The following is a 25558-nucleotide window of genomic DNA, read 5'->3' as shown; positions in this document are numbered from 1 at the left end:
ACTCTGCATTAGCTTTAGCAACTTGGTGGACAAGAGAGGACACCAAGCCAAAGGCAAGATGCTTTTACCATTTTTGATCTTCAATGACTCCTGGGTTCTTAATAGCTTACAGCCCATCGATCTAATAAATATATTTAAAGAATTCCCTTTTTTTCTCTGAGCAAGTAGCTAGCTTTTCACCTACCTCTACTGAAGCTCATCTCATAACTTACCTATTCTTTCACAGAATCTTAAAACTGTATCTTGCAGTTTATCCTGTCAACTAAGCATTTTCCTATAGAAGTATCATATATGAAGTTGAGGATTATCCTTTTCACATATTTTTAAACAATTATTCAATGTAAGTATACCTATCCTTGCTATATAGGTATGTTTCCTCAAGTGAAAAAAGAGAAAAATATTTATTTACCTAGCGTGTGTTTGTTGCTATACTATGAACTTTCAAAAATTTTAATGTACTTCATCATCAGAACAAATATTTGAGGTAGGTATTGTTTCCAGTTTACAGATGAAAAAACTAAACTTTAGAAATAGTAAACCAGTTGCCCAAGGTGAAACGTCTAAGAAGCAGTATCCAAACTTAGGTCTGTATCATTACACAGATCATGCATTTAATTCCTTCACTGTACTTTCCAAAATATAAATGGGTCATATTTTGAATAATGATTTTATCATTTGCAAAACACCTTCCTAATATGTATCTTTTAATTTTAAAACAATTCCAAGAGTAATTGATATTCCCATATTAAGGCCCAGGAAGTTGAGACTCAGCAGTTAAATCGATAGGACTAAATCTCAGTTATGGAGAGTACAGTCAAGTATGGAATACCAGATCTTCTGCTACCAAGGGCAAAAGGTGCAGATCTAACCTTAATAGATGCTCCTCTGTTAATGATGTCTAGATACAGTGGAATAGAAGAAAACCAAGAGTTGTACTTAGATTGACAAGGATTCCAAGAGATGAGGGAAGTTTAAAAAGATAGGTCAGTAGTTGTTAAAAGCAACCCAGAAGACCATACTAAAATCTATTATAGATAGTGTATGACAGCATGATGACATGGTGGAAAGTATATGAGCCTTGACATCAGAGTTTTGAGTTTGACTCCTGCTTTTGGTACTTACTTACTTTCTTTCTTTTTTTCTTTTTGTGAAGCATGTTAAAGTATATGCCACATATCATTTCACCTCTATAAACTTCAATATGCATCTCTAAAAATATAAACATTCTCTTACCAACTACAATGCTATTTTAACAAAATTAATAGTAATTCTTGATATCATTTAATATAGCCAGGTCATAATCAGGTTTCCCTGGTTGTCCCATAAATGACTTTTTACAATCGGCTTATTTGAAGCAGGATCCAATGTCTCCACATTTCCTTTGGTGAGTGTATTTAAGTCTCTCTTAACCCACAGTGATACTCCCTTATTTTCCATGCCACTGACTTGTTACAGAAACCAGATCAGTTGTCCTGTAAGAGGCCCATATTCTGTGGTGTCACTTCCTTTTGGTGTCACTTAACTTTGTTCATCTAGCTCAAGGGTCAGCAAACTTTTTCTGTAAAAAGCCAGATAATAAATATTTTAGGCTTTGTGGGCCATATGGTCTCTGTCACAACTACTCAGCTCTGTCACTGTAACGTGAAAGGAGCCATAGACAAGACTTAAATGCAGGGGCTTCCCTGGTGGCGCAGTGGTTAAGAATCCGCCTGCCAGTGCAGGGGACACGGGTTCGAGCCCTGGTCCAGGAAGATCCCACATGCCGCGGAGCAACTAAGCCCGTGCGCCACAACTACTGAGCCTGCGCTCTAGAGCCTGCATGCCACAACTACTGAAGCCCACACGCCTAGAGCTCGTGCTCTGCAACAAGAGAAGCCACTGCAATGAGAAGCCCGGGCACCGCAAAGAAGAGTAGCCCCCGCTCACCGCAACTAGAGAAAGCCCGTGCACAGCAACGAAGACCCAACGCAGCCAAAAATAAATAAATTAAATAAATAAATTTTTAAAAAAAGACTTAAATGCATCAGAGTGGCTGTGTTTCAATAAAACATTATGAAAAAGACAAAACAAAAAACATGCAGTGGGCTGGGTTTGGCTCAAAGGCCATAGTTTGCCAGCTCCTGCTGCAGAAGCTTGATTTCATGCAGGTTCAACATTTTTGGCTGGAATTCTTCTTCAGAGCTGGTGCTGTTTGCTTTATATGTATCCCTGCAGGCTCACTATCTGCTTGCCCTACTTTTTATAAGTCTGAGATTAATCAATAGGTCCAGATAGGGCAGTCTGATCCCTCTACTGTAACTTCCCACACAACCATTTGTCTAATAGTTTCATTTATTGATGATCATAGCCTGAATAAATTATCTCATTAGGGGCGGAAAAATAATTTTCTAATCCTGCCATTCTTTATACACTCATTAGCTAAACTTCTGTAAAGAACTTTCCCTCAACAAATGTTATTTACTTACCCTGAAACACAGTTCATACAGAAAAAAGGGAGGATAAATGCTTAATTCTTTCCTTATACTTGTTTATTTTCAGAGTATGGAGTTAATGCCCTATTTGTTACCACTGCTACCTGGTAACTTGTTGAAGTGATGTGTGTGTGTGTGTGTTTCTTATTACAAGTCTGTTGTTATGAACCAAGGAGTTTTCTATATTCAACCAGCTGTCTTTATTACTCTTTCTGATACTTAAGTTCTCTCATCTTTGGCCAATGGGAGCCTCTTTATATTGGTCCCTGTGTCCTTTTGGCATGAACCACTAACTAGTCTTTGAGAGTTCCTTGCTTTTTGATACAACAGCATGTCCCAAGCTCATCTTTTGGTATTTTCTGCCCCAGACTGAAATCAGCCATTCATCCATGACCCTTGGATCCTTTCAGTGAGGAATGGTATTTACGATGACAGAGTTCCAGTTGTGCTCAATGCTATTGTGCTGTTATTACAACATGTCACTGATGAAGGTATAAAAAAATATAATCTTGGGACTTCCCCGGTGGCGCAGTGGTTAAGAATCCGCCTGCCAATGCAAGGGACACAGGATTGAGCCCTGGTCCAGGAAGATCCCACGTGCCGCAGAGCAGCTAAGCCCGTGCTCCACAACTACTGAGCCTGCGCTCTAGAGCCACAACTACTGAAGCCCATGCACCTAGAGCCCGTGCTCCGCAACAAGAGAAGCCACTGCAATGAGAAGCCAGCGCACGGCAACAAAGAGTAGGCCCCGCTCGCCACAACTAGAGAACACCCGCGTGCAGTGACGAAGATCCAAAGCAGCCAAAAATAAATAAATTAATTAATTAATTTAAAAAAAAAATATATATATATAGTCTTGAATTCATGGGCAGAAGTTTAAAGTAGTATACTCTTTCTGGAAAACAAACCCTAACTCTAACTGTGTGACCTTAAGAAATTATTTAATTCCTCTATGGCTGAGTTTTCTGTAAACTGGAATTAAAACAGGGTCCATCTCACAGTTTTAATACAAAGGTTAAATGAATTTACATATATATGGCATTAAAAGCAATGATTAGCATACAGTAACCACTCGATAACAATCAGATACTATTTTTATTGAGAGCTTTGAAAATACTCCAATCTCTGACCCAGTAACTCCACTTTTATGACTTAACCATAAGGAAAATAATTTTAAAATTAAGATAAAAATTAACAAAAGCATGTCAATTACAGTATTTATAAATGTGAACAAAACTGTAAACAATCTAATGGTCACCATTAGGGAAACAGTTTATGAAGAAAAAGTGATATGGAAAAATGCCCAAGATATATGTCAGTAATACTAATAAACCCATCAGCCAAAGATACCATTTCTACTAGTCAAGTATGAACGCTTATTTCATTGCGCCCTAACCACATTTTGATTTGTATGCCTTTATTATTGAACATTTTGAACACTTAACAGAACAGTTTGACTTTTACATATTTACTAAATTAGTATGTGGTATCTATTTGCATTTCTTTGTGAAGTTAATTTTTGTTTCTAATTTTATTAGCTATCCAATTACTATTTCTATAAATTATCTTTTGTCCATCTACTGAGGAAGAAAGAAAATTAACATTTTATATAGAAAGTATTTGCATAAGTTATTTAAAATGCTCACAACAAGCCTTGAGGGTACACAGCATAAAATCCAATAATCCAGCATCTTGCCATTTAGAAATCTCAATTAATAGCAAACCAAAATTAATTCAGAAAACACTAATGATCTGGCATCTGTGGCTCATCTATCAGCATCACAAGCAGATGAGTTCTAGTAATGAATTTGAAAAAGCAAATATATCAGGAATTAATCAGTTTGCATATAAGCTGCATTGAGTTTAAGGAAGTCCCAGAGTAAAACTACAAAGCAGCATAGTGTAATGGTTAAGAGCACCAATTTTTTGTGGGTTCAAATACAAGCTCTTCCACTTACTAATTATGTGACCTTGGTTAAAATACTTAACTTCTCTGTGTCTCTGATTCCTTATACGTAAAGTGGAAATAATAATAGTATCTAAGCTGACAGGGTTGCTATGAGAAGTAAATGAGTGTGTGCGTGTGTATATACATACACAAACACACAGTGATTAGAACATTGCCTAGTACATAGTAACTACTGTATATTTGCTACTGTTACAAAAATGAGTTTATAAATCGATCCCTCCTTGTCTCCTACTACTTTGTATAGCATAGTTTGCTATTCAAATACTGTATTGTTTTGTGACTATTTCAAAATATTCCTACTTTAATTAGCTATGCACACTTTGGGTGATCAAGGTACGATTCTTTTTAAAGTGCCTCTGATGACACTTCTTTTTAAAGTGCCTCTGATGACACGATTCTTTTTAAAGTGCCTCTGATGCCAGACATAATATCCTAAAAACAAACAAACAAACAAACGATAAAGCAATCTCAAGAAAGAACAACAAAGCTGGAGGCATCATGCGCCTTGATTTCAAACTATATTACAAAGCTATAGTAATTAAAACAGTGTGGTATTGGCATAAAAACAGACACATACATCAATGGAACAAAATAGCCAGAAATAAACCCACACATGTACGGTCAATTAACTTACAACAATGGAGCCAAGAATATACAATGAGAAAAGGATAGTCTCCTCAATAAATGGTGTTTGGAAAACTGAATAGCCACAAACAAAAAAATGAAAATGGACCTCTATCTTTACACCATACACAAAAATTAACTCAAAATGAATTAAAGACTTGAGCATAAGACCTGAAACCATAAAACTCCTAAAAGACAACACAGGCAGTAAGCTCCTTGACACAGGTCTTGGTGACAATTTTTGAATTTGGCACCAAAAGCAAAAGCAACAAAAGCAAAAATAAAGAAGCAGGGCTATATCAAACTAAAAAGTTTCTGCACAGCAAAGGAAACCATCAATAGAATGAAAAGGCAGCCTACTGAATGGGAGAAAATATTTGCAAATCATATATTTGATAAGGGGCCAATATACAAAATATACAAAAAACTCAAACAACTCAATAGCAAAAAAAACCAAACACTCAGATTACAAAATGGGCAGAGCATCTGAATAGACATTTTTCCAAAGACATACAGATGGCCAACAGGTACATGACAAGATGCTCAGCCTCATTAATCATCAGGGAAATGCAAATTAAAAACCACAATGAGATATCACCTCAAACCTGTCAGAATGGCTCTCATCAAAAAGATTAGAAATAAGTGTTGGTGAGAATGTGGAGAAAGGGAACCCTTGTGTGCTGTTGGTGGGAATGTAAATTGGTGCAGCCACTATGGAGAACAGTATGGAGGTTCCTCAAAAAATTAAAATTAGAACTACCATATGATCTATTCAATTCCACTTCTGGGCATTTATCTGAAGAAAATGAAAACACTAACACTAAAAGATATACTCACTCCCATGTTCACTGAAGCATTTACGATAGTCAAGATATGGAAACAACTAAATGTCTATCAATGAATAAATGGATAAAGAAATTGTGGTATATATATTACATATATATGATAGAATATTATTCAGCCATAAAAAATGAAATCTTGCCTTTTGTGACAACATGGATGGACCTGGGGGCATTATGCTAAGTGAGAGAGGTCAGACAGAGAAAGACAAATACCATATGTATCTCTCATATGTGGAATCTAAATATATATATATGCGTGTGTGTATATATATTTCCAAGCTCACAGATACAGAAAATAAAGCAATCAATATAGATCATATACACCACAACTACAAAGGTTTCTAACCTCCCACAGCAGTCCTTCTCAAACTTGAATATGAAAGAAATCACCTGGGGATCTTGTTAAAATGGAGAGTCTAATTCAGTATCTGGGGCAGGGTCTGAGAGTCTGCATTTCTAACAAGCTTCTTAGGTAGTACCAATGCAGCTGGTTCAAGAACAGCACTATTAGGGATCATGAATGAGCTTTAAGGAGTTCTGGAATCACACATTATCACATACAACATTTTCTGTGACTGTGCATATGTGGATTAGTTTCTGAGGAAAGGACTTACATACAGTTCTTACCATATTCTCACGAGCTGGGGAGCAAGTAGGGGAAAGGGCAGGTAGAGAGTAAGAGAATTTGTGGGAGAGGTGACAAAGACACAAATCAGTTCCACTGCTAAATGAAAAAAAATTGTCATTATAAAAAGGAAAAATTATTTGTAAAGGCAACTAGTTTACATATGTACAACAATTATGACTTATAAGACTAAGCTGAAAAATGAGACAATTCTATATTATAGACAATTATATTGTAGAAAATTACAACTTAGAAGACCAAATTGAAGAATCTTTAAATTCTAGAATAAAAAGACAAGGATATAAAACTAAGAGAGAAAAAAGATACGGCCAGGATATCTACTATTCACTTAACGGGAGTTTTAAAAGTAGATAACATAGGATAAAAGGCATTTAAAACACATATATGTAGGTATACATACATATACACACACACACACGATATATATATATATACCTATGTGTATATATTCACACACATATATGTACATGCACATGTATTTTAGAAAAATATCTTTAGAACATACAACTAGATATGTTCAGATAAAATGCCCATCAAATACCAAACAGTAACAATGACTGAAGATACATACTAAACACACACTGGTGAAAACGGTAAACTCCAAAGATAAAAAGAAATTTATGATAAGCTTCCAAAGGAACAAAGGAATTACAATCAAAATGGGAACTTAAAGTTACAAGATGATAAAGTAACATACACAGAATTCTGAACAGAAAATATTGGAACCTGGAATTCTATACCCAGCCAAAGCATTATTCAAGTGTGATGGCAAAATAAAGAAACAATTTCAACTGTGCACACCTAAGAATATATACACCCAATATGTATTTCTTAAGGGGAGGGATAATATACAAGAATGTACTTCAGCAAAATAGAAATATCAATCTAATTAAAGACTTCAAGAAAACTGACATAGGACAAAGAAAATGGTAAGGGAGAGGGAGAATAAAACTTAAGGAATCAAAATAATTGCTGAGAATGAGGATGCAAATTTTAATGTAATTAATTTGGGGAAGTATTTTAACATCCTTTTTGTTTTCTATGTCTGTGTGTTTATTTGTTCTGTAAATAAGTTCACTTGTATCATTTTTTTAGATTCCACATATAAGTGATATCATATGATATTTGTCTTTCTCTGCCTGACTTGCTTCACTTAGTGTGATAATCTCTAGGTCCATCCACGTTGCTGTAAATGGCATTATTTCATTCTTTTTTATGGCTGAGTAATATTCCATTATAAATATATACATACACACACACACACACCCCACATCTTCTTTATCCATTCATCTGTTGATGGACATTTAGGCTGTTTTCATGTCGTGTCTATTGTAAATAGTGCTGCTATGAATACTGGGGTGCATGTATCTTTTCGAATTAGAGTTTTTGTCTTTTCTGGATATATGCCCAGGAGTAGGATTGCTGCATCATATGGTAACTCTGTTTTTAGTTTTTTAAGGAACCTCCAGACTGTCCTCCAGTGGTTGCACCAATTTACATTCCCACCAACAGTGTAGGAGGGTTCACTTTTCTCCACACCCTATCCAGCATTTATTGTTTGTACACTTTTTGATGATGGCCATTCTGACTAGAGTAAGGTGACAGATACCTCATTGTAGTTTTGATTTGCATTTCTCTAATAATTAGCAACACTGCGCATCTTTTCATGTGCCTGTTGGCCATCTGTATGTCTTCTTTGGAGAAATGTTTATTTAGGTGCTCTGCCCATACTTTGATTGGGTTGTGGGTTTTTTTTGATACCAAAAATATAATTTATAAAATAAAAAATTGATAAATTGAATTTTATCAATTAAAAAACTTCTGTTTTGCCAAGGCCACTGTCAAGAGAATAAAAAGACAAGCTATAGACCTGGGTATGTGTGTGTGTGTGTGTGTGTGTGTGTGTGTGTGTGTGTATTGATATCTATATAGATATAAAAACTCAAAATTCAGCAGTTAAAAAATAAACAACCAAGCCAAAAATGGGCAATGGACTTAAATACTTCATCCAAGGGGATACAAAGATGGCAAAAAAAAGTATATGAAAAGATGTTAAACATCATTAGTCATTTTAAAAAATGCAAATTCACATCAGATGAGATACTGCTATTTACCTAACAGAATGACAAAACCAGAAAATATTGACAACAGTAAGTGCTAGCAAGGATGCAGAGCCACTGGAACTTGCACACGTTGCCGGTGAGAATGTAAACTGGTACAGCCACTGTGGAAAATGGTTTGGCAGTTTCTTATAAAGTTAAGCATATATGTATAACTTATGACCCAGCAACCCTACTCCTAATTATTTATCCTAGACAAATAAAGCATATCTACACAAAAACCTGTATAGTAATGTTCACAGATAATAAATAAAATAGCCAAAAGGTGGAAACAACTCAAATGTCCTTCACCAGGTGAAGTGACCGACTGTGGTGCATCCATACAAAATGGCATATTGATCAGCAATAATAAACTGTTGTCCTGTGCAACAGTGTGGATGATCGCAAAGACTATGCTGAGTAAGGGAAGCCAGTCTCAAAAGGTTACACACTGTACACTTCTATTTATCTGAAAAAGACAAAACTATAGTAATGAAAAATAGATGGGTGGTTATCTGAGATTATGGGTGGGGAGAGGATGTGACTATAAAAGATAGCAGGAGGGAGTTTTTTTGGGTGATGTATCCTTATTTGCATGGTAGCTACACAAATCTGTAATGTGTTAACATTCATAGACCTGTACACCAAAAGGAAAAAGAATTAATTCTACTGTATATTTTTTAAAATAAAAATTAAGAAATTAACAAACTAAACAATCATCTTAAAAGCTAGAAAAACAACAAAATAAACCAAAAAAAAAAAGAAGTGCAAAGAAGAAATTAATAAAATAGAAAACAAGAAAATCAGTAGACCATAAAACCAAGAGCTGATTCTTTAAGAAAACCTAAAATAGAGAAATGATAAGTGTGTTCAAGAAAAGAATGACAGACAGGTATTAGGAATGACAAACGTGATATAATCACACGTAGAAAATATTTTTGAGAGCACATTACGTACAACTTTAAAGCAAATGTGGAAATAGAAATGAAATTACAATATTCTAGGAAAATATGACTTAGTACTTTTAACAAAATTGGCTCAAAGAGGTAGAAATTGAAAAGATAAAGTTATTCCCCAAAAGTACCACGCCCTTATAGTTGCAGGGTAGAGTTCTAAAAAACCTATAAAAAACCGTAACTTCTATTATTTTAAATTTTGTTGTAGCGAGCCCCCTACTTAGGTCAGGGAACAAAAGAATAAATTTTTAAAAAATACACAAAATATATAAAAAGCGGGGATAAATCACGTATCCTAATTCGAATCCTCTGTAACACCCACATACTTCAATCACATCAAGCATCAGTTCCTTATTGTAATGCAGTGGAAAAAGTAATGTGGAGCTGAATCCTATTCAGACTGAATTTATGCAATTTTATCTGTGCTCACTCATATTTTTCAGATGGCCCCTAAATACAACCATTTTATCTGGTGCTCAAAAAAACTTCTGTACCAATGCTAGAGAGAAAACTGGATGTTTTGTACTTAATGAAAGTATGCTGTTCAGCACTGAATATTGTAAAACATGTATACTGTACTTGAAGATGATTTCAGAGAGTTTTAAAAGAACTATACTTTAGCCTTACTCACTGACATCAGAACCTAAACTGTGTGTAGTGATTCCGCTCCAGCTGCACAAATAGTAGGTTCCCCCTCCATCTCCTACCCTCTTACCAGCGTGAATAGTCTTACGTACAAGTAATCATGTCAGTGAAAACACAAGGTCATACCTTACACAGTACTGGGGCCATATTTTGGTTACCGCTGTGGCTGCTACCTTTTGAGCAAATAAGTGTGGTCTTAAAGTATAATCATCCCCAACAGACTAGAAGTGCCCATCTGGCAGAACACAGTGGTCCTTCCCCTGGACCTGAGCTCAGTCTTCATTTAGCATCTCCGTTTTACTCCACAGATGCCTCTTTCAGACATGAATTCTACTTCTCATACAACCAGTCCATTTCCACTAAGGTTATCTTATTGGCTTCTTTGGTCATAAGGCCCATTCATAAGAAGGGATTTACTTCTGACAGGCTCATCTGTATTACCTTGCTTAATGAAACAAAGTTCATCCTCACTAGGAATGAAAACATTTCTCCTGTCAGCAGGACAAGGCTGTTCATTTTTGCTTTCTTATTGTAACCGTAGCTATACAGGTCTCCTTCCCTAATCTGAAAAGGCAAAATAATCACAACTGGAACAATAAATTTTTTTACACTGTTCTTGACCACTGAAATCAATTTTAAAAGGTGTATGTATTATAAGTGTATCTAAAAGAACAGATCAACAGATATGAAAATTGGGAAGAGGAGAGAGGAAGTCAGGTCACAGGAGAGAGAAAGAAAAGGGGTGGAGGGAGTTAGAAAGTAACTACAGACTGATTTCATAGATACAAACACTGGCAGTAACTACAGACTGATTTCATAGATACAAACACAAAGCCTTAAGAAAATTAGTCAATGTATTCCAGCAGATTAAAAGACAATATATCATTACCAACTTGTTGTGGTCTATCCCATAAATGCAAAAGTAGTTCAACATAAGGAATCACATGAATGTAATTTACTCCATTCGTGGATAAATGAATTCATTTATTCAACAAATACTGTCTGGCATGATGCTAGGTATGATTCACTCACATAATTCTGGCCCTCATAAATAACTTATGATCATCTTGGAAATGAAAACCCTTATGTGTCAAAATTAAATATCTATTCTCAAAACCTTATTTTATATAGGAACTCATGTAATAGCTCCAATTTGATTAAGAATATCAGAAACCTACAGCAAGCATCACACTTAAAATTTTGAAAAAAAGGGGATGGGAACCATTAAAACTAAAGACTTAACAGATATCGACTGCAGAGTATGGACCTTATCTGGATCCTGATCCAAAAAGTTTCTAAAACTTCATGTTTATATAACAACCAGGGCAATGTGTATATGGCTAGATATGTAATGATAATTAGGAACTGTTAACTTTTTAAGTGTGATAGTGGTATTGGACTTAAGGTTTGTTTTTTGTTTTTGTTTTTTGAAGCCTTCACATCTTAGAGATACATACTGAAATAGTATTAGATTAGGTACTTGGGATTTGTTTCAAAATCATTTGCGTTTAGGGAGTGCGTGGAGGAGTGGATAAGACAAGGCTGGCCATATAATGATCACTTGTTGAAGCTGGATGTTGGGTATATCAGGTTAATTATACTAGTGTCTCTACTTTTGAATATGCTTGAAATTTCCAAAGTACAAAGTTTTAAAATTGTTTTTAATTATCAAACGCAATGGCAAAAAATCAAGCAAAAAAGAACAAAAACTAAATGCAAACACTAGAGAGAATCTACATTATCAGAAAATCTTCTATGGATACTATTATTCAACATTATTCTATTCTTTTTTTTCAAAAGTTATTACTTAATAACTTTTATTTGAAATATACATACAAAAATGCACTAATTGCAAGTTTATAGTTCCATGAGTTATCACCTCCAAAACCCGTATCTGTGTAAACCACCGCTTAGGTCAAGATATAGATTCGACCAGCAGCCCAGAAGCTTCCATGGTACCCATCTCAATCACTACCCACCCCCGCCCAACCCCAAGAGGCAACTGCTCTCCTACATTAGTCTAACTTCTAACACTGTACTCATAATACGGTAGCTATAATTGTGTGCCTAACATTTTTTGATCAACATGTGAAATTTACCCACCCTACCTGCAGTGGTACTTTGGGGTTTTTTCCTTATTTTTTAAAAATTTGTTCTTTTCCATTACCCTGTAATGAGAGCATCTTGTTCTCAAAACGTGGTCAGTGGACTCTTGGGAACTCCCAACACCCTTTCAGAGTTTAATAGAATACAGAAAGCTCACTGATTTGATTTCAGATTCCACATTGCAACTAAACTTTAAAAAACTACTTGTCAAGTTCTGGTGTAGCGTCAAAGAATATTCACATTTATCTGAAAAGGCTACTAAAATTCTTCTCCCTTTACAATTATCTATGTGAAGCCAGATTTCCTTCCTATACTTCAAGCAAAACATGTCACAACAGACTGACTGCAGAAGCAGACGTGAGAAATCAGCTGTCTTCTATTAAGCCAGACATTACAGTGATTTGCAAAAATGTATAGCAACGCCATCCTTCTTACTAAACTTTTTTTTTTGGAAATTTTAGTGGTCATTTTACATATTTTTAAAACGTATGCTACTTAAGGTCACACGTAATGGGGTTGGTTTCTTGTCATTTTAAATGGGTTAATAAATATTTTAACAATCTCTCAACTTTAATTTACCATATTTAAAAACATATATATCTGCCATACAAAAAACATTCTTTGGATCCCTCAATAACTGTGGAGCCCTGCGTCCCAAAAGTTTGAGAACTGCTGCTGTACAGTCTTCCCTTATATGAATATACGATATACCATAATTTATTCATCTATTCTATTGCTGATGGACATATGGGTTCTGTCTAATCTGGAATTAAAACAAACAAGGATGCTATGAATATCCTTGTACGTGTCTTCTGATGCACGTGACGTCCCCACTTCTGTTGAGTTTATACCAGGAGCAGAACTGCTGGATCACAGGGCATGTTTACACTCAGCCTTAATAGATACTGACTGTTTTCAAAGTGGCTGTTAAGCATTTGAAATGTGGTTAGTCCAATTGAGATGAGCTGTAAGAATAAAATTTACACTGGAGGGCTTCCCTCGTGGCGCAGTGGTTAGGAATCCACCTGCCAATGCAGGGGACACGGGTTCGAGCCCTGGTCCGGGAAGATCCCACATGCCGCAGAGCAACTAAGCCCGTGCGCCACAACTACTGAGCCTGCGCTCCAGAGCCCGCGAGCCACAACTCCTGAAGCCCGGGCGCCTAGAGCCCGTGCTCTGCAACAAGAGAAGCCACCGCAATGAGAAGCCTGCGCACCGCAACGAAGAGTAGCCCTGCTCACCGCAACTAGAGAAAGCCCGTGCACAGCAACAAAGACCCAACGCAGCCAAAAAAAAAAAAAAAATTTACACTGGATTTTGAAGACTTAGTATGAAAAACATAATGCAGAATATTTCATTAATAATTTTGTATTGATTACATGTCAAGATGATAATATTTTAGATATATCAGGTTAAATACATTACTAACATTAATCTCACCTGCTTTTTTTAAATTTTTAATGCGGCTACTACAAAATTGAAAACTATGTATATGACTTACATTTGAGCCTCACAATATGTATCTGTTAGGCAGCGATGGACGCTCCAGGGGGAAATATGGAGAGGTAAAACAGGAAAATACCAAATGTGCATACTAAGAACAGTCTGAGGTGCTTAGGAGACAGGCACCTAGTTTTGAGGAACCAGAAGAGACTTCCCAAAGGAGGTAATATGTAAAGGAAAGCTGAAGGCTGACAGGAGTTAGCCTAGTGAAGAAAGTGGTGGAGGAAGATAAAACCAGGCAGGGAGAACAGTGTGTGCAAAGGCCAGGAGACAAGAGAACCGTGTTCAGTATGGCACAAACACGGTGGAGGGGAAGGGCATGGTGGAGGGAGTGACAAGAGACAAGAAAGGGAAAAACTAGCTACATCGTGAAGGGCCTAGTGACGCTTCTATTTTAAGAATAGGGAACTATTGGTTTTAAGCAAGAAAGTTACATAATCATATCCTCACTGTAGAAGAGTCACTCTGCTGCTCCTCTGTGTGATGTGAGTGAATCAGGACAAGACCAGAGTCAAGACTAGTTGGGGCTGTTACAATAACATAGATTAAAAACTAACGAGCCTTTACATGAAGAGAACAGCAGCAGAGAGACGCAAACCTTAGGCAAAATCACTACTCTCAAAGCTTCAGTTTCTTCTAATAATACCTACCTCAGAGTTATTTTGAGGATTTAAGAAAAGCATCTTTTTGTAAAGGAGTTCTGTATTCTAACTCTTGGTAAAAGGTTTTAGTATCACTAGAACAGGCAATAATAATTCCAAGAAACTGAATTCTATTTCAGAATATGCCAGATAAAAGATTCATGTCTTCTCCAACTTATTAAAACCTGTAAGATACTTTAACAATCAATGAAATTAAGTCAGATAATTACATTTGAACGGTAAATTCCAACTATGACACATCCCACTGTGCTCCATTTAACCTCGACAGGAAAAGATTAACACGATAACCCATCTCTAAAAACTGAAATTCAAGTGAATTAAAGGTAAGTATGAAGTTACTCTCATTCAATGGTAAAAACATGAATGTAAAACGATTTCACTTCTTCACCAAACTGATACTAGCAGGGCAGGGCAGTGAGTTATAAAGTATTTGAGAGAACTAGAAAACTGTTCAGTTGGCTTCATTTATTTTGAAGTTTTGGGACCTTCTAAAGTAATATATTCTGTAAATAAACTATTCAATCCAGGGAAGAAAGGTAAAAGGTCACTTTATTTTTCCAAAAATGTTTGAAGTTCTCTAATCCACCAATGCATTCTTGACTCTTCTAAGATATAGAGCAATCTTTAATTGATTACTTAGTAGAAAGCGTTTAACTTGGGCAAAAAGTCCTTGAAATCTAACTTTTATTCCACCCTTTCCTTTTTGCCTTAAGTACTTTTAAAACACTGCAGAAAGTTTTGTTTTGTACTTATTTCATCCACAAAAATGAATAGTCCTTAGAACTGAGTTCTCCACAGAACCCTTCTTAAGCCTCCCCCCTTGTAACTTAAATCCCCACTCCTTAGTGTCATATGCTATACAACTATTCACACACAATATCCCTTCTTGAACTGAGTGTTCTTAGCCTTCTCTTCTCTAGATTAAAATAAACAGAAACTTAACTTCCTAAGGGTCTAAACTGATTTACTGAATTATGAAAACAGAAATCACCCGCAACCTCTTGGCCCTTTTCTTCACTCTCACCTGATGATCTCATGTCCTAACACTTCGAGAATTCTCCATCATCCTACTACAAAACCTACAGACGTAAGTACACTTGAACTAATATTTTCCTCCTTAACCTCTTGTGAGGAGAGAGGAAGCACCCTTTTCTTCCCTATCAAAGGGGCAATCCAGGCTTCCCTGGTGGCGCAGGGGTTGAGAGTCTGCCTGCCAATGCAGGGGACACGGGTTCGAGCCCTGGTCTGGGAAGATCCCACATGCCGCGGAGCAACTGGGCCCGTGAGCCACAATTACTGAGCCTGCGCGTCTGGAGCCTGTGCTCCCAACAAGAGAGGCTGCGATAGTGAGAGGCCCACGCACCGCGATGAAGAGTGACTCCCGCTTGCCACAACTGGAGAAAGCGCTCACACAGAAACGAAGACCCAACACAGCCAAAAATAAATAAATAAATAAATAAATTTAAAGTCCAAATTTATTTTGAAAAAAAAAAAAAAAAAAGAAGGGGGCAATCCATACTCTTCTTTCCACCTCCACTGCTACCACCTCAGTGTCTCTCACCTGCATTACAGCCAAAACCTATCATCCCACCTCTGCTCTTGCCTACTTCTCAACAATCCACACAGTGGCAAAAACGACTGTTTCAAAACAAAGATCACATTACGTCATTTAAACTGTGTCAACAGTTACACTTAAACCCAAACTCTTTACCATAGTTTCCAAAGCCCTGAGTTCCTGCCTAAGATTCTAGCCTCACCTTGTCACGCTTATGACCACTGTGCTCCGGCTACAGATTTTATTTGTTTACCTGCAACACACCAGCTCTTCCACATCAGCTTTTTCCTAATTCTGGGTCTTTCACATGTTGCTCCCATGTGCAAGGCTCTCTTATCCCACTCATAACATGGTTGGCTATCCTTCAGGTCTTTCATTCTCCTCTACAAGGAAGGCTTCCTCTAACTACTCTGTGCCTGGTATTCACTATCGCTGTCTCTTGTTTGTTTTTTGTTAAAGCACTTACTACAAGTTATTCACTAGACTGGAAGCTCCATGGGGGCAGAAACCACGTCCACCAGGCTGTTGTGCCTTACATAGTGCCAGACGTAAGCAAGTGCTCGACAAGTATTTGCTAAATGAATGAAAGAGTGAAGAGACAGACAGGATTAGGTTGCGGTCCTGGCTCTACTACTTCCTAGTGGTTTGATCTTAGATAAGTGACAACTTCTCTGAGCTTCAATTTTTCTCTTCCATAAAAAAGAGGAATAAATACCTTGTAGGATTTCTAAATAAGACCTAATGAATATTAACAGGCAATGAATGAAGACCAACCACAGTATCTGAACTTAATTTAGTAAATGTTAGTTTCCTTCCCTTCCTTCTATAGTTTAGAGAGTGAGAATTCCCTAAGCTAATTTCATATTGAAACTAGAGATAGATAGATAGACAGACAGATAGACAGACCTATCTATCTATATACACATCTACTGTTGCATCTACTTAAAAGGACTAATGACATGCATCTGAACAGACAAATTGGTAACTTGTATTTGTAGGATCTAATCCAATCCTACACCTTAGAAAATGGGGAATAAGTAGTATACATCTTACTCACCCCTCCCTCAAAGGACGGGGTGGAGTGAGGAGAAAATGAAGAGAAACCAAGAAACGGGAAGGAAAGATAACCTGAGAAATTAGAAATCATTTATTCCACCTCAATTCCTAAGTTTAGAACAACCTTCATTTACCTATAAAGACTTGTAGCAGGAACAGGATTAGTACTCATTCTGAAATTCTGAAATAAAACATTTTCTATTTGCTTAAATCTACATACATCTCACCTATATTAAAGGTATTTACCCCCTTTTTACCCTTCATTCTTTAAACTGTAATTTCATTGATAAGATGTTAAGAAAAAAACAAAAAACCCCCAAATACAAAAACGCCTCACATCAGAAAAACAAAAAGTTCTCATTGTTGCCTTAATTTCTTGATAAGCTTTAAATTTTCTAACCACAAAAATTAAGTCCTTTTTTCCCCAAACATTTTTTTAAACTGCTACTCACTTTTCAGCCTGACATTTTTATGTTTTCTTCGGAGATTTTACTTTCTAGGAACCTTCTAAATCATTTACCATGCATCATTCAGATCTCCTCCATACTCTCCCTGGAACACAGGTACCCCTCTGAAAGTGGTCATTTAATACTTTCTGCCTGGTAACCACCTAGAATTTTGAGGAATGTGCTGCATACCTTTATATTCTCCCTAGGATATGGACATAATTTAGATTCTAAACCCAAGGAAGGGTTTATATTAAGCAATTAATTCAGTTTTATTCAACATATTTTATGTAATCAAGGTTGACTTTTTTAGAAGTAATTGGAATCTGGTTTAGATTATTTTTCTCATGTTCTAGTTATTTCTACAACCTTTCTAAAATTGGAACTTCTAGCCTATCCTTAAACTGGAAATTTATAAAATCCTGCTGAAAGTTCCATAAAATTCAGAGAAAGACTCACTCATTAGACATAAGATGCAAGAGTAAAAAGAATATGCTATGCTCCCACAACATCTAGAACAGCAGTGTGTACAGAAAGAACTTTTGACTATAATAAGCTGAAAACCAGTTTAAAGATATTTTGTCATAAGTCAGTCAGTACATGTCAGGGAGAGTTCTTACTGCTCCCAAAAGCTCTAGCAGCAAGTAACCGAAGACTTTACCACCTACAACTCTTCAAGGCTACTGTAAAATGATATACAAATACAGCAAACATTTAAAATTACATTTTAAGGCTTCATCTAGGGCAGTGCTTTTACAAACTAATAACTGTATTCTATAATTCCAAAATTACTTTAATGAGTCCAAACCAGTAAACGAAGAAAGGAAGCAGGAGAGAAGGGAGGTGAAATAGACTAGAAAACATCAGAGTACATCACAGGTAGTACCAGCAAGTATAATTTCATGAACTTTGTTTTGTTCTGTATACTGGGAGTAATATAAAATGTATTTTAGGTATTTTAATCTTCTAAAAAGATTAGAAAACACTGATTTGGGAGACAAACAGAGTGGAAAAGGATAAAGCAATGGAACTGCCATAATTATCAAATTATGGCTTGGGAGGTTAGCAAGACTGACAGCTTCTATTGACTAGGAGACAGTTTGGGAAACCTCCACACATTTTAACAGCCAGATATCCCCATGTGAGATATGAAGAAGCACCTTCTCCTCTTACAGCAGGCCTAACACATGCCCAGCAAGGTCACAGCTGCCCCCACTAACTGTTCTTATCCCTTCAAACTTCCAATGGCAGAGGTCAACCTTTACCTTCTCCTAACTCTCAGGAACATTCAGTGCAGTTAAGCTACAGCAGCTCCTGAAAGATAATTGTTGGTCTTTGAACAACTACTTCTAGAAAACATTAACTGTATTCCATATCATAATCTAGAGTTTCAAATAAGGCTTTGGCATTCAGAAAAGTAACTTGGAAGTAAAACAGTCATACTATTCCACTAAAACAGTCACATATATTAGTCATATAGTCCACTAAAATGGTCATGTGAAGAAACTAAGCACCAAAATAGAAAGATTACTTTTAAGGTATTTGAAATGTTTCAAAGATTCAAGGCACAACTTGGAGCCATTTAATATTACAGTTTAATAGATAAGAAAGAGTCACTCTGTGAAGAGTTAGTATTGGAACTGCCCAAATATCAGCCAATCAACCTGCATTTTTTTCACTGGGTCTAAGTTAAGGGTTACTCTGAATATTCAGTTGCATTAACAGAGGTTTCTCATTATTTTTGAAGCCACTTTGAAAAAAACACACATTTTGCTGTATAAGGGACAGTTTCATAAATTACAGTGTGTATTTGTTCTAAAGGCTCAGAACAGGTGATGGGTACTTCTCAGGACGCATCCACTCCTCATCACAACTACTGCATATTCAAGTAAAACAACCCCACTATTGATATGAAAGCACACACCCCCCCCCACCCCCGCCACACACACACTATTATTATAGCTGCTTCTTCTCTAATATAAATCCACACAGGACAGAAGAAGACAAAAAGTGCAGCAATAAAGAGAATTTCCCCAAATGCAGAGTGAAGGGTTCCTTTAATCTCTGCTCAGTTTAGTGTCCCGCCTGGCTCACTACCTCCTTTTTCTTTACACTTTGAAACTTGCTGTGTGGCTTGCGATATCAACCCTTAGCATAATCACTTGCTAGTTTTATAATCTGACCCCACACTGTTGGAAAAAGGAGCTTCAGTCTTTGCCTACTAACAATTCCTCACTAAACACAAATCCCCAAAACATAAATATCTGATAAGCACCTACCAGAAAGTCATTTTGTGTACAAGTACAAAAGGATGCACCAAGACAAATTCGGGGGTTCACAGCCTCTTATCCCTAGAGGCAAAAAGACTTCTAATTCAAACACTAATGACATAGCTCTTAATGAAAGCAGCACTAAAAGAACCTGTTTATTTATCCAATCTGATCAGACATCGCTAAGACTCAATTCTGATTATAGTAGAGGACAAAGCTGGACACTGTTAATCACCCTAGATTAAAGATGCCTCTAGCTTTCTGCTCTCTCCTGGGCCATTACACCAAACCTAGAGTAGAGCTACACCCACCTTCAGGCTAGAAGAAACACATAATAGCTTATTGATCTCTGGTGCAGACCCAAACCCACAAGTCACCAAGCAAGTAGGGATCACAGCCACTTGATGCAACTAACAATCAGAAGTCATGCACTGGGTTTTCCGTTCAAATAAGCACGCCATTGGCAATTACCACATCAAATGTGGGCCAACTCCTCCCAAACAAAAATAAAAATATATTAATCAGGTCAGGGAGCAATACATTCTGAACCACACAGAAAAACTACTATTTCTTGGTTGGCAGTAAATGTCAATTTCAGTTCATTAAATTCTTCATTTCGTGTAATTTCTCAGGTTTTAAAAGTTACCGTGACATTCAATTCCATAGATAAATGCTTTCAAAAGAGGTAATACTTACTCGTAAATTACATGTTGACTGAACTCCATCCCCACCACCATTAGGGGAATTAAGTGTTTGTGGCAAATGACTTAGACTTTTCAGAAGTAAAATTTACCAAAGAATGGTAACTTCTAATTATATTCTTCTGAAGAAATCAAAGCACCACTCCCAAAAGTAAAGGTTAACTGTGTTCTCTGAAACAACTATACAATGTTTTTAACTGATGACCAAAAACAGTCAAGTCAGAAGTGGAACTCAAGTCTCTCAAGCAATGAATGTTCTTCCCAATTAATTCCTTTTAGCTCTTGTTCTGACCCCTGTGTACTACGTAAAGCTTGGTCCGTACTCATAGCCTCAGCCGTCTCTTAACCTCAAAGGAATATATGTAATACAATCCACAGACTGGAATAAAGCAACAGTGACAACATTAGCGGACAATGATGGACGAAATGCCAAACGAACCGGGAGTCAGGGCAGACATGTACGCCCTAAGAGGGAGAGACTGAGGTGGGGCTGGAAACTATTTTCTGGCCTTCTCCCGCGTGCTGCTCCAGAGAAAGGGGCAGGATCCTGCACGCCCGGCATCAGCAGAGCCCCCGAAGTGCAGGGATGGGAAGAAAAGAGTGGGCTGCTTTGCCAGGGAGTGGGGAAGGTGAGGGATCGGTGCGGTGTGAATTCCACTGGGGAGTGAACTTCCTGGCCCCGGGAGGCTCGAGGGTGGCAGGACGGTCCCGGCCAGCGGCGAGGGGCGACCTCCCTTTCTTTCTCCCACAGTCGTACATCTTTGTGTGTGTGGGTTATTCAAGGGGCTACGAGTCCTCGAGGAGCCAGCCGGCCACCGTGGCCCTCCAGCCCAGGTCGGGAAGTCCGTCCGCCACCCTCTAGCTCCCCGGGGGCTCCCCGGGTCCGGGACGCCCAAACACCCTCCAACACCCCGAGGGTCTGGAGACAGACGAATGGACCAAAGCATCTTCGTGTGTGGACACCCCCTCCGCTACATCCATCCCTCGCCGGGTCTTTGTCCCGCCGGCGGCCGGGGTCTCTGCCGGTTCCTCGGGGAGCCCCCTGTCCTGGAGGCCTCGGGCCCCGGGGTCGCCCCAGCTTTGTTCAGTGAGCGGGGCGCGGGGACGAGGACACTTACCGTACACCCCGGCGAGGAAAAGCAAGACCAGCGCAGACCTCCACCGCGGAGACTCTTTTGTGCTCCAGCGACGGGCCATATCCACGGCAGATGGAGCGAGCGAGAAGGAGATGGAGGAGGCGGAGGCGGAGGAGGAGGAGGAGCTGGGGCCAGACGCCGCCGCCACCGAGCCCCCGGCTGCTCCCTGCGCTCTCCGCGGCGGCGGGAGGGGGAGGGGCCGCCGCCGCCGCCGCCGCCGCCGCCGCCGCCGCCACCGCCGCCGCCCGCGCGCGCTCCCTCCCTCTTGCTGCCTCCCTCCGGCCCCCCTTCAGCAGCTCGCCGGCTCCCACCCGGGGCGGCGCGAGAGTCCTCCACGGGACGGCTCTCCCGGGAGCCGGGGTAGCCAGCGCCGGTACGAGGTGAGGGGGCGGCGGACGCGCGGCTCCAGCCACGCGCCGCATAGGCTAGTCGGCGCCGCCACCCGCCAGACAGCGCGAGCCGGCACCCGCGCCCATCCGTGCGATCGGCAATCCCCTGGCCCGCCTGCCTTGGTTACCACCCCGCGCTCCGCTGGACTTTCTGAGTCTCAGGGCCGCTTTCCCCGTGACTGGAGCCGGAGGAGCAAGGCAGTGGCAATAGATGAGCGAGCGAGAGAACGCGGGTCGATGGGTTCCCCTGGGCTGGGGAGTGGGGGCCGGCCTCGGCGCTTCGCCGCAGTCCGAGGTCTCGGGGCTGCCCCTGCGGGTTGTATGAGGACGTGTTGGGTGGCGGAGAGTGGCTGCGTGAGCGAGGAGAGTGGGTGTTCGGAGGCTGGGAACTTGGGAGTTACTCTCCCCTACCCCTCCCTTCCTCCACTTAACCCGCGCGGAGCTCGGAGTGGGTGGGCGCAGGTTAGAGCCGAGACCCCGGCCACTGGTCGCTGTGAATGCCTGCTGGGGAGCTGGGGCTGGACGCCCACGCTCGAGGTGCCCGCGATGAGCCGGGCAAGGTTGAGTGCGGAGCACTTCCAGTCTGGCGTGGAGGTGGCTCTGACATCCCCCGGGGGTTTGAGCTGGGCCGGGATGTTCGGCTGGAGCCACCTCGGGGGTCGGGAAGTGGGAGAGGGGTTCTCTCAGCGACCCGTGATTTCGCTAAACATCTTTCTCCATCCCAAGAAGTGTGACTCCTCCTTCCCTTACTTCTCCGTAGCACTTTCTAAATACAGTTGTAGTGACACTGGCACGTCAGACCTTCCGCCTTGTATTTGTAAAGTGTTTGTCGACACGTCTCATCTCCCCTACTAGATTATCACTGGCCTTTACACGCACTCTCCGGGCTATTCAAGGAAGACCTACAATGCACTATGCTGTCCAATTGACATAGGTTATCTCTTTTTAATCTCTAACAACCTTGTGATATAAATATTATTATCCATATTTTATAGATAAGAAAGCGAGACAGGTTAAATTACCCAAAATAGTGTAACAAATGAATGGTTTGAAACAATTTTTCTTATTCCAAATTCAAGGCTGTTTCCTCTCTACTGCAGTGTACTCTAGCACAATGCTTAGTGCGTAGTAGGTAAATATTAAAATTTAAGATGAATTTCTTTGAAGGTACATTTAGTCTTTCCCTCTATCCGCTACCGATTTGTCCCCTTTTAGATTTTTTTTTTCCAGGAAATGGTATTACAAACGGTGAAAAAATTAACAAACAATGCAAAACCCAATAATAACAAATCTTGTATCATTTGGCAAAGCAAACAAACAAAATCTAGAGCTCCAAACATGTCTTGTACTCTCGTTGGAGAAAAAGGAGGAGCTTCAGTGTACTTCATTTAACAATCAGCAGTTGTCTGTCCTAGTTTTAGGATTTGAGATTCTACTTGCTTGATTCTTGAGATCTGTTTCCAGAAATTGCGCTGCCATGACCACTGTGTTTAGAACAGGTCACAAACAAAATGAAGAGAGACTGCACGGCATCTTTCTCCACTTTTAGTACCAGTCAAGGGACCCCAGTCCCAAGACAAGAGGCACACTGCTGTCCTTCATCCCTTGACTCTTGTATTCACACCCCTCTCACCCTTGCACTTGCTCATCCACCCAGACCTGTCTTCTGAGACTTATCGAGTTCTCAAACCTTTTGGTCTCAGGGGCCCTTTAAAAACACTTAAAATTTGGTGAGGACTCCGAAGAGCTTTTGTTTATGTGGATCATAGCTACTGATGTTTATCATTTAGAAAATAAAACAATTTTAAAATATGTGTAAATTTACTTAAAATAAAAAAATGCATTACAGGTTATCTCTATTTTCCAAAACCAAAAAATGTAGTGAAATGTGTGGCATTGTTTCCATCTTTGTAAATCTTTAATGTCTGGCTTAATAGAAGACAGTTGGATTCTCATATCTGCTTCTGCATCCAATCTGTTGCAATATGTTGTGTTGGTTGAAGTATATGAAGAAAATCCAGATTCACAAAGATATGTGTTGATAATTGGCAAAGAGAGGACGTCATGTACCTCCCCAGGGTCCTCAGATAAAATTTTGAGAACTGTTCATCTAGGTGTCTATCGTAACACCTTCAAAAATCTAAGTATTTTGTTTCTTGTTGGGAAAAAAATCTGATAAATATTCATTCTAAGGTATTAGAAGCTGAGCGCTTCAGTGTTCACCAACCAAGGGTATTCATGTTTCACGAGGGAACATTTTATTTATACAAAATCTAATCCTAATAGAATATCAGACATTTGTAAGCAGCAGGGCACAGAGTAGGTATTCAGTATTACCCTTTTTATTACCTAATCTATTGAGCTGAGTACCTAGATGTCTACTATTAGGCTAATATATCAAATAAGTCATATATGAGAAAGCATTTAGAAGTTTATAAAACTATATGAAGTGGTCAGTATTTTCAACAGTTCTATTGCAGCTGGAGTGCTGATTTAACTTGGCCAACGTTCTGATCTACACCCTATAAAGCATAAAGCATTCTCCTGAGACTCCTGTGGTTCTTAATCTCGGAGTCCCTGGATCTATAGATGTGTTTCAAGGATCCTGAAATTGTGTGAAATTTTGTGCTCACTTTTTTTTTTAGGTAGAAGATTTGTTATTTTCAGCAGATTCTTGAAGGGCTGTATCAATCATTTAGAAAGAATGTTTAAGAAAAATTGAACGAGGTAGCTACTTGAGTTGCTTCTTAATCCTTTTCCAAATGGTTCTCAAACTCCTCAGGTACATGCATTTGGGAGAGGAGAAGTACATGGACTATTTCTTTTCCCCTTGACATATTCTGAAAAGAGCCACCCGCGCTCCTCCACTTTATGGAGATGTGCCCTTACATAATCCTTTTGTTTTGATTTTACACTTCTCTTTCCTCCCTATTTGGCTATCACCATATATGATGGTTTAATTTTCACTCTTGTTACTAATAAAAATTCCTTCCTTCCTGGTGTAGACCCTGCTCCATTTAGTAGCCTTTGAGAACCTCGTCCACACCCAGTGAGGTTAGACTGGGAATTTAAGTCTACCACGGAGCATCATCTTTTATTGGAAAGAAAATTGATGGTAGTGGTTTTTCTACTTGGCATGCTGCCAGGCAAAGCTGACTCTTTTAACTCCCCCTCAAAGGAATATTATTTTAAAAAAGAAAAACAAACTTGATAAACACATATAAATAACTAAGAGGGAAAGAAAAATTTTTTTAAAGATTGAAGTTAAATAAATGAGAGATCTTTACAAGCAAATTGTAATTTCCATTGGAGGTGAATAATAGAGGGTAGCAAATGAGATCCATCAATCTAGGCAACTTCTATACCAGTTTCCTAGCACATTTATTGTGGTTATTATTTATTATGTTCTGTGCTCTGACAGCATACCCCAGCATTGTACCAAGTAGTCAAAGACATAATCCTGGCTATAAATTAAATATCCC

The 25558-nt window shown here is 38.9% G+C and overlaps 1 protein-coding gene across 2 annotated transcripts in view; it reads right to left on the bottom strand.

The window, feature by feature from the left end:
* The window catches only part of LRP12 (LDL receptor related protein 12), an 84939-nt gene extending 63060 nt beyond the window's left edge, over positions 1–21879 (bottom strand). For both annotated transcript variants that reach the window (XM_036830348.1, XM_036830347.1), the window contains exon 1: positions 21670–21879. In XM_036830348.1, coding sequence (XP_036686243.1) covers positions 21670–21748 — 79 coding nt within the window. In that variant the 5' untranslated portion in view covers positions 21749–21879. The remainder of the gene's footprint in view (positions 1–21669) is intronic.
* Positions 21880–25558: the final 3679 nt, after the last annotated feature.

The sequence above is a fragment of the Balaenoptera musculus genome, chromosome 17, assembly GCF_009873245.2.
Source record: "Balaenoptera musculus isolate JJ_BM4_2016_0621 chromosome 17, mBalMus1.pri.v3, whole genome shotgun sequence".
NCBI classification, from domain to species: domain Eukaryota; kingdom Metazoa; phylum Chordata; class Mammalia; order Artiodactyla; family Balaenopteridae; genus Balaenoptera; species Balaenoptera musculus.
The sequence above is the reverse complement of the archived record's forward strand: the minus strand, read 5'-3'. Positions and strand labels throughout refer to the sequence as shown.